General features: G+C 40.9%; 1 protein-coding gene across 1 annotated transcript; it reads right to left on the bottom strand.

Annotated features, from left to right (window-relative positions):
* Positions 1-2,299: 2,299 nt before the first annotated feature.
* Positions 2,300-7,708, bottom strand: LOC141110582 (fish-egg lectin-like). Its single transcript, XM_073601996.1, has 4 exons — positions 7,634-7,708; positions 5,567-5,794; positions 3,002-3,335; positions 2,300-2,624 (listed from the first exon to the last, which is right to left on the bottom strand). Exons 1-4 carry the CDS (start codon positions 7,686-7,688, stop codon positions 2,477-2,479), a joined length of 765 nt encoding a protein of 254 aa, XP_073458097.1. The 5' UTR covers positions 7,689-7,708; the 3' UTR covers positions 2,300-2,476.
* Positions 7,709-12,623: the final 4,915 nt, after the last annotated feature.

Below are 12,623 nucleotides of genomic sequence, written 5' to 3'. Positions count from 1 at the left end.
CAATTGAAGTACACAAGACTGACTAATGCGCTTTCCCCTTAAAAAAAAAGGCCCCGGTGAAAGGAATGTTTTATGATCCCTGAATCACTTTGGCTTTTTTCTTTTTTTTTCTTTTTATGCTGAATTCAAAATAAAATGAACCTACTTTTAATGTTTGTCTCTGGCACTCCTCATCTTCATCATATACAGTGCATGTGGCCAACTTATTTAATTAATTTCAACCAGACTTTGGAAGTTCTAATACACCTTTGAAGGCAAACATTACTCTAATCCAGCGGCATTACACTGATTTATTGGTCGTTCAAAGTTTTATTGCTGCCTGGTCTTCATAAGAAAATGTAACACCCTGAACACAATGGTCATCAGGATTAGTGGAGATGATGAATCATCTCAGTGGACACACTGACAGCAAGAACAAGCTGTCATAGGTGTTACCACTTTCTAATCCTATCCAAATCATATTAAAAAACAAAGTTTGGCCTAAAGCAAACATTGCATGAAAATGTAAGGCCTGCATATTTTAAAACCCCCACCCCTATATAAAAACGCATAATAAAAACTAAAAGTAAACCCTATTAGGAAAAAAATGTACTCACTTAGGAACCCAGCTCTTCTTTAATGTGATTAACGGTGAGTTTTAGTTTGGTCTTAACTTGTGCTCAGACTGAACCAGGAAAGAAGCTGTCATTCCTACACACTGCCACTCAATCAACTTTGACCAGGGCATTCCCCGTCCTTCAGCTGTACCTAAACAAAAAAGGAAGGAATGCTCATGACATCGTTGACCTAAGATGGCCACATGGCCATTTTAGGTCAATGAAATTGACCTAAGATGGTCATGTCACCATATAAAGTCGATGAGGTCATGAGCACCCTCGCCTCTATGTGTGTGCGTAGCTCTGTGGCGGGTAATACCCTGGCCACAGTTGAGTGGGTGGCTTTTGACGGGAGTGACATATTTTTTCTGGGTTCAGTCCAAACCCAGGTTCAGACTAAACCCAAGCTCGTCCTTACCAGTGATGTTACTGTGCCTCATCACTGCCTCGGGGAAAGCAAGCTGCCTGAAATCCCACAATTATGTGCTACTGCACTATGCTGGAATCATTTTTAGGTAATTTGGTACCCAGCTTCGAGAAAGTTGGTAGTGAGGTACCGTGATGTTTTGATGTTCTCTTCTATTCTTTTTCTTTTCTTTAGGTGGGTTAAATCTAATAAAAGGTGAAATATAGGGGATGCTGAACTCTGAAGGTGCCAGAATGTTAGGCTGTCATGTTGGTCCAATGTCTATACTTTCTTAGTCACTGACTTCATTCTATCATCATTTGCTAGATGCTTGTTCAGGGTCAATAACAGAGTATGACAAAGCCACAGACAGTTGGACATCTAGTATTTTCAGAAGGAGCTCAGAAGGCTGTACTTTTTTCAGTACAGGTTTCCTTTACCAAAACTATGTAAGGCATGAGACATCAATACACCATGGAAAGCATCATCAACACAGTCTCTCTAGATAGATAAATTAAATAAATGTTTATTCTAGGATGAGGAAAGTCGAATATAATACTCAACCACCAGACTGTTTATTTAAGTTTTATTTTTCAGAGCAGGTCATGCAAACCAAAAAGAACATGAATTAGTAGTTTTTCATATGTCAAATGGAAGAACCATGAAACATGTCAAATGACCCCCTTACATTGGTGGTCAGTGGGAAGAATGCTCCTCAGGCTCGGTTCACATGTATATGGCTGTAAAGAAGTGAGGGTTGCAGATAAACAGGTACAAATAATGTATTTTGAATTTTTGTTTCATTTCTGTGTATAACCTGAGGCCAGTAACTTCACTGGGTATATGTGAGGGTTTAAAACCAATTTAAGAAATCTGGCCATAGCTACATTACTTACCTTGAGGCGATTCAGTTTGCATTTGTAGCGCTATACAAGTCTTTCATTCATTCATTCATTCATTCACTCTGCTGTGAGCATATCAAAATACACTGATGTCGATTTCCTAAAGGAGTTGAGAATCTTCAATTATCCAACCATGTAAAAAGCAAATTCCTCTTTATTGTATTTATTTTATCTACACATGACTGGATATTTAAAGTAAATAATGGTAAAAGTTATTGAGTGAAGATTCTCAACACCTATAGTAAATTAGCCTCATGGTCTGCGGCTGTGTGGAGGACCTGATACACCATTCTTTTGATCCCTTTCAGACTAGCTAATTCAATATCATTGACTGAGATAAAACAAGATAAATGTTTTTTTTAGCAACATTTCTCTGACAATCACAAAGGACACAATTTTAGAAAAAAAAGTTTATTTGCTCAGAAATATTTGCAATGCAAAACATTGCAGAAATACAAGAATACCCAAATACCAATTGACAGAGATGAGTAGACAGAGAGAGCAGTCCATGTAATCACCTCGGCTCAGATCACACTATAGAGTACTCTGCTTGGTCTTGTGTTATGGCCAAATCAGGCTTTGACTGAACATTGCATGATGTCATCAGTTGGGGTGATAAGCCACAGATAGCCGTTGTCATAAGTAACGTGTTTGAATGTGGCGCAGAATTCCAACTGGGTCCAGGATGTTCCAGTTGGGTTCTTGGCACCGATTCCATCCCTAAAACAAAAAATTTTCTCAGTTATACAACATAAAATGTAATATTAAAAATAGCGCTTCCTCTAAGGAAATTTTGAAGGAATCCTGGCCATCATTGGCATTACTGGGATAAGCTTTCCAGACTGACAAATGAAGGATATATAAAAACTATGGTCACTGGATGTATCATTTAATGCCTATGCTGAGGGTTCAGAAAGCATCATCTCAGTTGAAAAGGGAGCAAAAAGTTGCTAACATAATTGTACAGTTGCTGAATTATATGTATTTGTCTAACTGGCTCATCCTCAACATTCACAATTAATAGTTCATTACCAAATTGCCAGTTTTTTTTTTACAGTGCCTTAATGCTACTGCATGCATAGTTAAACAAAAAATACCTTCTGTACACGTCGCCTGCTGAGTTGACACCGTACACTGAACCATCTGTGCCAACCTCTATCATCTCCAGAGCACCTTCAATAAGCTGCCATTTGGTTCCCTGGCAGGCTGTTGGGCTGACATTGTAGCGGAAGTAAATATTGTCGGCGCTGTTGACTCCCCAGCAGCCCAGTGGCCCACAGCTGTAATATTTCAGTGCCCCCTCCAGTTGTGTCCAGGATAAAGTAGGAAATTTTGAAAGTGTGTCACTCTGTCCCAAGCAGTAAATGTTGTCTTGTGAATTCACTCCACCCAAGAACTTTCTACCACCAGCATCTACCTGCTTCAAAAGCCCTGTTGAAAAAACACAAAACACAACATTGACCCATTAAATTAGGTGTAATACCAGAGAGAAGATCAAAACAATAGTTAAATGGGATTGGAACACTCCTATGTAGTAACATAGATCTCATTATTAATTAGAATATAGTGGCCAAGTGTCCTTCTTTTTACAGAACAGGCAACAATTATGCAAAATGTCCTGTGCCACCTCAAGGCCAATGACATGTCCCACCAGCCTGGGGAACACAACATTACCACAGCAGGGCAGTCATTTTTCCTTGTAGTAGGAAAATGTCCATCCAAACTTTCCAGGACTAAAAATGTAAGTGTGTACTTCATGTGCTGCTATCTAAGACCTCCGTTCACACATATGATTAAGAAAAAAACAAAAACATAAGCACCAATAACACCAAGCAAAAAAACAAAAAACCTTATAAGGTAATGCTATCAATGTGCACTCACACACTATAGACCAGCCTTTTTCACCCAGGGTGCACAGGCACCCTGTGGTGCCTTGGCAAAATGCCTAAAAAATGCCCATAAATTGTATACAAGCCAGCGTGTGGATCAAGCCTGCCTTCTAGTTACACAAAGCTATTTAATTGTGCACTATTACGACCTTCTAGCCGCCGGCATCCTAACAAACAATGACATCATCAGTTGATAAAATATGCCTTGAACTCCGCTTTAAACACATGATTATAAGTCATAAATCACTTTAAAGCTTTGGGACACTTATCTTTTATTTTTAAATTGACTTTAGTTTTAATTTTTTGTCTTTTTGAATTTTTGATTGTTTGATTTTTGTATTCTTTGGTATTGTGATGTGTATTTTATCACTGTTTATTTCACTGTGTATGGTGAGAAACATTTATATTTACTAGTTTATAATACTACTAGGGTTGCACTTGCAAATGTGAGTATACTGGCAGGTATAGCTATGTGGATGTTTTTTTGGTTAGGAGTTCACTGAACTGGACAGCGCAGCACATTTTGTTAGAGGATCTAGTGTATCAAGAACTGGTTTCTGAAATATAACAGTTATATAGGAGGATCATTGTAATTGATGGTGTCACCTGATTTCACCAATAGTGGGCTGTAGCCTAAAGTAGAACTATGGCCTTTTGCAAAATATGCGCTGCAGCACTTAATTATAAGTGTATCCGCATTTACTGTTTTCTTTTAGCCCCCTTGCAAAGTCCCAGAAATACCCTGGCAGTGGCGTCTTCCTAATGAAACTTACTGTGATGATGCTTGGTAATGATGCTGCACTGCTCCTGAATTTAGAGCAGAGTTGCCACTTACTCTACAGAAGGGATGAAAAATGTTTCTGGGTGTTTGGCTATTATCATTGTCACTGTTGATATACACTAGCCTATAGCTTGTCAATCAGATCCTGGCCACACCTAGTCCCGCCCACTGCTTTATGGAGTGACAGCTCTGCCTCTGCTGCTGAACTCCTCCCACTGTGAGCTGCAGTGTCTGGGAGGGGGGAGTGTGTGAGGCACAAATGAAGAAGGATTTGGTTCAGTCAGGGAAGATAAAGGAAGTTTTTTGCTCATTTTATGAGGTTTGTGCATTACATCGTAACTGGATTTTATAGACTCTAATACAGGGGCCTTTAGGTGTAATTTAAAGTGGTTGTAAAGATTATATATGGAGGTGAAAAAACCTTGTGCGCTGCAGCTGCTCCCCAGACTCCCCTTTTTTTTTTTACCTGAGCCTGATCCAGCGCCGTGCACTAGCACAGCAGCTCCAGCTGCCGTCGCTCTCCTCATTGGAGAGTTTGTAAGCAGCAGGAGCCATTGGCTCCCGCTGCTGTCAATCAAAAGCTGTGACACGGGAGCAAGGGGCAGGGCAAGTCCCGCAGTCTGTGTCAATGGACGCAGCAGCAGGACTCGGGAGCGAGCTCACATGGGTGCTCCCATGGAAAGCGTCTTTCTGTGGGGCCTTCCGATGAAGAGGACAGACCTGGAGCTCAGAAGCAGGTAAGTATAGGTATGGTTTATAACCAGTTTAAATCTACATGCACAACTCCACATTCCATCCAGACTCAGGAGTGCCCAAAAGTGAAAAACAGAGAACAAAATACAGCGCATTGTCTTTTTTAGAGAATGAAAGAAATGCCTCTATGTACTTTCTAAAATAAAGCAGAATATCTCAATATTGTGTGGATGATATAAATATGTATTATATATGTTCATATTTGGTGTGTAATATATCAAAGTGTATTTTATTTTTACCTGATACAGACACCCAGTCATTGTCCTGGATCTTATAGATGTTGTTGGCTCTGTTCACACCCCAAACTCCAGCAGGTCCAACAGAAACATGGATGAGCTTCCCAGGAACGAGATTCCAGTTATTGTCTACCCATTGGTAAATGTCATCATTACTGTTCACACCCAACACTCCACCAGCGCCGGCATCAATCTGTCTCAGTTTTCCTGGGATTGATTTGCACTCAAAATCTGAATTCAAGAAAAATCATATAAGGCCTATGATGTACATGCATAATAGAATATTTATAAATATATATATATATATATATATATATATATATATATATATATATATATATATATATATACCGTATTTATCGATGTATAACACGCACAGGCGTATAACACGCACATTCATTTTAAGAGGGAAGTTTCAGGAAAAAAACTTAAATTTTAAATAAGGAACTTTGAAGTAAAATAAGGGTCAGTGCCCATCTGCAGCCTCACAAGTGCCATCAATGCAGCCTCATCAGTCGACATCAATGCAGCCTCACCATTGCCATCAGTGCAGCCTGATCGATGCCCATCTGCAGCCCAGAGGGGACAGGGAGGGGGGTGGGACGAGCGCCGACAGATTACATACAGTGAGAATCTCCTATGATAGACAGAACAGTGGTCCAATGGTGGCCCAGGAGACGGGAGTTCCTATTACAGAGGCCGCCAAGTAAACAGGAGATTCTCACTGCACGTAATCTGACGGTGCTCGTCCTGCCCCCCCTCCCTGTCCCCTCCGAAGCAGCTAAAACTGAAGTATTGGCGTATAACACGCATGCACTATTTGCACCCAATTTTCATGGTGAAAAAGTGAGTGTTATATGCCAATAAATACAGTGTATATATATATATATATATATATATATATATATATATATATATATATATATATATATATAAAATATAGTACAAAAATGTTTGCAGAAAAAAAAAAATTTTTTTCACTATTTCAAAATATATAATTTTCAAATGCCTACATTTACCATAATTTGTTTTATGCCAAGGACTTAGTCATACTATTGTGCATGTTCCATTGAGCATTATCACCAGGGCAGCGCTCATCATTGCACGTTAGCACATTGAGAAGATGTACCATGGTGTTACAGCGCAATGTAAAAAAAAAAGCTAGATCAGCCAACCAACACCAATTTTTTTCTCATTTATGGTGGTCACTGAGGAGTTAAATAAGGCTCCATTCACATCTAGGCAATTCGAATTGCGGGGGGGGGCGGAATCATCGCGATCCTGTCCGCAATTCCAAATTGCAGCAAATCATGGGACGCCTCTTACTTCTTAATGGCACCCCAGTTGCGCAGTGAATATGCTCCTGCTCCTTTTTGAGCAACAAGTGCCACGTGCTGCAATTTGCTGCGATTGCAGCGTGATTTATTGCGCGTCAATCACGGCACAATTGGGGTGCCATTAAGGAGTAATGGCATTGCAAGTGCGTCCCGCGTTTTAACACGGTTTAGAATCGCGGGCAGAATCGCGGCTAAGGTGTGAATGGAGCGTAAAGCTCGGGGCTCGGATACCACTTAAAATCTGTCCACATCTGTGTGTGTCTGTAGTGTAAAGCATGTAGATGTCGGGATGTGCAATAAAATTAATAACTGGCTGAAACTTTGGATGCTGCACAAAGAATAGTGAGACCTGAATACAAGCACAGGGACTTTATGAAAGGCAGTGTAGATATCTCACATTCTGAACGTGCAAGAGCCAAAAATGCCCATGGGGTTATTAAGTATCCAGCATTTGTGGAAAACTGAAACCTCTCTTTTGGAATGACTTGCCCTTTAAGAGAATCGTGAACTAGAATAGATGCATTCGATTTGCAGGCTTATGTAATATCAGTGCAAAGTGCAATGATGTACAGTAACTCAAGGCAACCAATCAGAAATCACTTAGATTAGTTTTCCCATTCCAAAATGCTTAATACCAGATTCTGATTGGGTATAAAAGGATAAATGCAGACAACTTTATAGTGTTTAATCTCCCTATAAGGTGGAAATAGATGGGAAGGGAGAGAAGTCTTACCTGCAGAAGCAAAGATTCCAGTACACAGCAGGAGGAGGCTCACAGCAAACAACATCTTGGCAGGTGAGAATGCAGGTGGAGAGCTGGGAGAGTTTGTTGTATATATATAATGCCTGGACTCCACCTATCATGGGAAGCTGGTCTATCATTGGCTGACTGAAGGAATTTATTAAAACTAACATACAGTGAGTGTTTTTTATGGTGTAAATGTTTTTGTTAAACTAAATGCATAACTGTATATATATATATATATATATATATATATATATATATATATATAAATACCTATATATATATATATATATATATATATATATATATATATATATATACTGTATATACACAGTGTGCTTCAAAAAGAATGACCCGATTTTAAATAGTTATATTTAACCACCTCAATACTGGGCACTTTTACCCCCTTCCTGCCCAGGCCATTTGTTAGTTTTCAGAGCGGACGCACTTATAATGACAATTGCACGGTCATACATCACTGTACCCAAATACATTTTTTTATCTTTTTCTTCACACAAAAAGAGTTTTCTTTCGGTGGGATTTATTCACTGCTGGGATTTTTCTTTTTTTCAAAAAAAAAAAAAGACCGAAAATTTTGAAAAAAAAAAAAAAGTTGTTCTTATTTCCTGTCAGTAAATTTTGTAGGTAATTAATTTTTCTTCTTCATTGATGTGCGCTGATGAGGCTGCACTGATAGGCACTGATAAGCTGCACTGATGAGGTGGCACTTATGGGCACTGATGAGGCGGCACTTATAGGCACTGATTAGGTGGCACTGATAAGAGGCACTAATATGCCGCACTGATAGGTGGCACTGATATGCAGCACTGGTAAGCACTGATACGTGGCACTGGTGGGCACTGATAGGCGGCAGTGGTTGGCACTGATGGGCAGCACTGGTGTGCACTGATAGGCGGCATGGATAGACAACACTGATGGGCGGCACTGGTGGGCACCACCGATGGGAGGCACTGATAAGCATTGAAGGGCAGCACTGATGAGCAGGCACTGATGGGCATTGATGAGCAACACTGATAAGCAGGCACTGGTGGGCACTGATGAGAGGCACTGACTGGCATCACTTATAGGCACTGATTGGTGGCACTGATGGGCACTGATTGGTGGCATTGCTGGCACTGCTGGGGCTTTTCTGTAATCAGGGCACTGATGATCAGTAAAGTAGATATTTGCTAGCACACCATGGATCGACACAAAGTAGTGCAAGGGCTCCTGTGTGACCCCGAAACATTGCACTCTCCTTGTGTTGTGATCATGCAATATAATCCGTTTGGACACTACTTTGTGTCGATCCATGGTGTGCCGGCAAATATCTACTTTATGTCTTAAACCAATTTCTAGCTGGCTGTTGCTGCAGCACCCAAACTTTGAGATCTTATCCAGGAACGTGTGCGATGGGAATATGCAGTATCACATGGTTAAAGAGCCGCAGTCATGGCTCATTACAGAGAACGGGGTCGCGCTGTGTCCTAACAACACGGCGTGGCCACGATCGCCGCGCTACATGCCCCTGTGGGCGCGTGATAGCGGCTGTTTTGGGGCGCCGTCATATGATGTCCTCCCAGAGCGAGAGCCGCACCGTCCCTCCATCATTTGACGGCGGGCGGGTGGCAAGCGGTTAATAATGAAGATGTGTTACAGTTACATAACAAATTACAAACTATTAAGTGTGTCCCCAAGTTTCCCCATATGTGATTATTGTGACACAAAACTTTACTGCTTGGATGAAATGTTGCTTTATCACTAAAAATCAACCACGGTAAGAACTGAGAATCTATCATCCTCCGTGTCGTCTAAGGGCCGGTTCACAGTATAGAAACGCAGTCCAGATGTGTTCTGTATTTGTTTCTGCATGCATGCTTTTGACGTGTTTTTGATGCATTTCTGGTACACTTTTGACAATAGCGGTGCTTTACCGCCGACTCTGCCCCCGCCCCAGTGTAAAAGGGGCCTTAGTGTCTCAAGAAATGAGATACACCTGATGTACTGAAGGCCTGATCAGATGTGATCAATTTTCATTTTATTGGCACCATAGTTTGTAGACTCTATAACTTTCACAAAGACCAAATAATATACACTAATTTGGGTTATATTTACCAAAGCTATGTAGCCGTATAAATTGTGTCCAATTTTCACAAAATTTACGGTCTTTTTTATTTATAGCACAAAAAATAAAAAACCCACTAGTGAATAAATACCACCAAAAGAAAGCTCTATTTGTGTGAAAAAAAAGGACGAACATTTCATATGGGTACAGTGTTGCATGACTGAGAAATTGTCATTTAAAGTGTGAGAGCGCTGAAAGCTGAAAATTGGTCTGGGCAGGAAGGGGGTGTAAGTGCCCTGTATTGAGGTGGTTAAATATAACATTACACAAGTACAAATTTACACATTGGGAACAAAACCTGATATATTTGTCAGTATATTTGTGTTATGTGTTTGTGCCAACTTCATGCTTGACAAGGCTAGGACTTCATTCGCACTTGCTTGACTACAAAGTCATACGATTTCCATTGCGACTTCGGAGCACCTTTGAGTGCGACTTTGATCTGACTTTACACTCCCTGGATCAAAGTCGTATCAAAAGTCACATCAAAGTAATGCAGGCACCTTTGCAGAGTTGCTGCAACTTTAATTCGCACCAATTTAAAGGGGTGCCATTGAAAAGAATGGGCTGCGACTTGTCATTGCAACTTGGATGTCCAAAGTCGTATGACAAGTCGCACAAGTGTGAATGGAACCTTACAGTGAGATAAATCATTGACATTCATTGTACCCCAAAAACTGAATCAGTCCTAAAGGAAATCATTAAAACATTCTCTATTTAAGGTGTAGTGTGATGATTAAATATAATTTCCAATTATTTCTGCTTAGAGGAGAGTCTCTTTTCTGGACCCCAATCTCTCTGTCCCTATTCCTTCCACATCTGTCTCTCCATAGGTGTGACGTACAGATCTCTATAATAAACCTACTATTACTTAACTTCTTTATGTTAAATTCCTCCCTGAAAAATGTTTCCCAGCCAGAATTTAGGGAAAAGAACAACAAGGAAAGGTCATTTTTAATAACGTTCAATTACAATATGACTTGTGTTGCAATTGTGTAAGCTATATTAACCAGTTCCCGCCCAGCCTATAGCAGATTGATGGTTGGGTGGGAACTGGTTAATATAGCACTATATCACTGTAATTTTCTGTAAAATGCAATATGGCAACCTGGAGGTGTTCTGTACACAGGTGATATACAGAACGCCCCCCAGAAATGTCGTTTCCTGCTTGTGTGATTGGCTCACGGACTTTCCTAGAAGTCTGCACTAAGATACAAATTCAATTTTGAGCATCCCCTGCAACAAAAATTGCATTTTTGGTGAAATACTTCCAAAGGGAAATCATGTCTAAAGGGGTGCAGACCCTGCTACTTTCCTCATTAGAGCCCTGCAGGTGCAGCAGCTGATTGATAATTATAAAATCACTCCCATACAGATTCACTTTGCACATGGACACAGATAAACAAACAGCTATTTCTTCAGAATAACAAAAGGTAGGAATCTGAAACAATGTTTGTTAAAAATCCCTGCAATGTACAAAGACACCCAGAGGGGAATGTTTTTTCTCAATAAAAGTGGAGTTATGCCGCGTACACACAATCGGAAATTTGGCTAGCAAAAGAGCGATGAGAGCTTTTGGTCGGAAAATGCGACCGTGTGTATGCTCCATCGGACTTTTGCTGGTAGAATTCCTGCCAGCAAAAGATTGAGAGCAGGTTCTCAATTTTTTGGTCAGAAAAAGTTCCTATCCGAAAATGCGATCGTCTGTACAAATTTTGACGCGCAAAATTCCTACGCATGCTCCGAAACAATTCGACGCATGCTCGGAAGCATTGAACTTCATTTTCTCAGCTCGCCGTAGTGTTGTACATCACCGCGTTCTTGACGGTCGAAAGTTCAGAGAACCTTTGCAAGCTTGTGCGGAATTCGGTCGGAAAAACCATCCAAGTTTTTTCCGACAGAAAATCCGCTTTTGTGTGTACGTGGCATAACTCTTTAACTGTCTGTAAAAAATCATACAAAAACAGCTAACACTGTGGACAATGTAAGAGAAGGAGCTGCAATACAAAAACATAGGCAGAAAGACCCAAAGCTCCCAGGACAGGATCATAGGTGGAATAATGGCAAGAAGATCTTTCTTTTGGAGTATCCAAGATATGGAAAAGTCCAGAAGCCGACTCACATAAGGCACCCATCCTGTTCTACATATACCTAAAATATCATCCTTTAAGGAGTAGAAGCATAGGGGTGTGCAGCCTATTGCATAAGTAGGGTGCACCCCAGAGTTCAAACACGTGTGTGTGTATATTGTAATATGGGGGATGTCTAGCTCTGTGGTAGATGCGTTTTCAGTGAGTTCACAGCCAACAGGAACTTCAGTTTAAGGGCGTGGTAGCCTACTTTTATTGAAAGTAACAAAAATGAATGTTCATACATGCATGGGTTGCCCACACAGAGGTTCTTCTCCCAAAAATTACAACACAAAAAAAAAATGCCAAGCCACCTGGCTCTCAAGGCTCACTCAGCCTTGGTCGCAGTACAAAGCTGGGCGGGCCCACTCCTGGCCTCTAGGAAGGGGTACTCCAGCCTTTCACACTCCTCCAAGACTTACGGTCCTCTCTGGTCCCCAGGACTCTCTCTTCCAGTTGTCTCAGCTATGGTCTCCCCGACTCTGTTAGCTGGCCCAACTCTCTCAGTCCACTGACCTGGAACCCCTCCCACATGGAGTGCCATCTCAAGAATATTGCCTTGGTTCTTAAACGGTAGCACACCTCCCTCCTGGCTGCAGCAACTGCTCCCACACCAACTCCCCTGAGCTATGCTCAGATCTGCCTAATAATGAATGTGTGCACCTGGACATACGCACAACCTGCAGAACTTCTGGAAAGCCCGGACACAAGACTGAAGACTCCA

Source organism: Aquarana catesbeiana, linkage group LG10 (genome assembly GCF_042186555.1).
Source record: "Aquarana catesbeiana isolate 2022-GZ linkage group LG10, ASM4218655v1, whole genome shotgun sequence".
Taxonomy (NCBI): Eukaryota; Metazoa; Chordata; class Amphibia; order Anura; family Ranidae; genus Aquarana; species Aquarana catesbeiana.
Note: the sequence above shows the minus strand (reverse complement) of the source record. Positions and strands in the feature narration are given on the sequence as shown.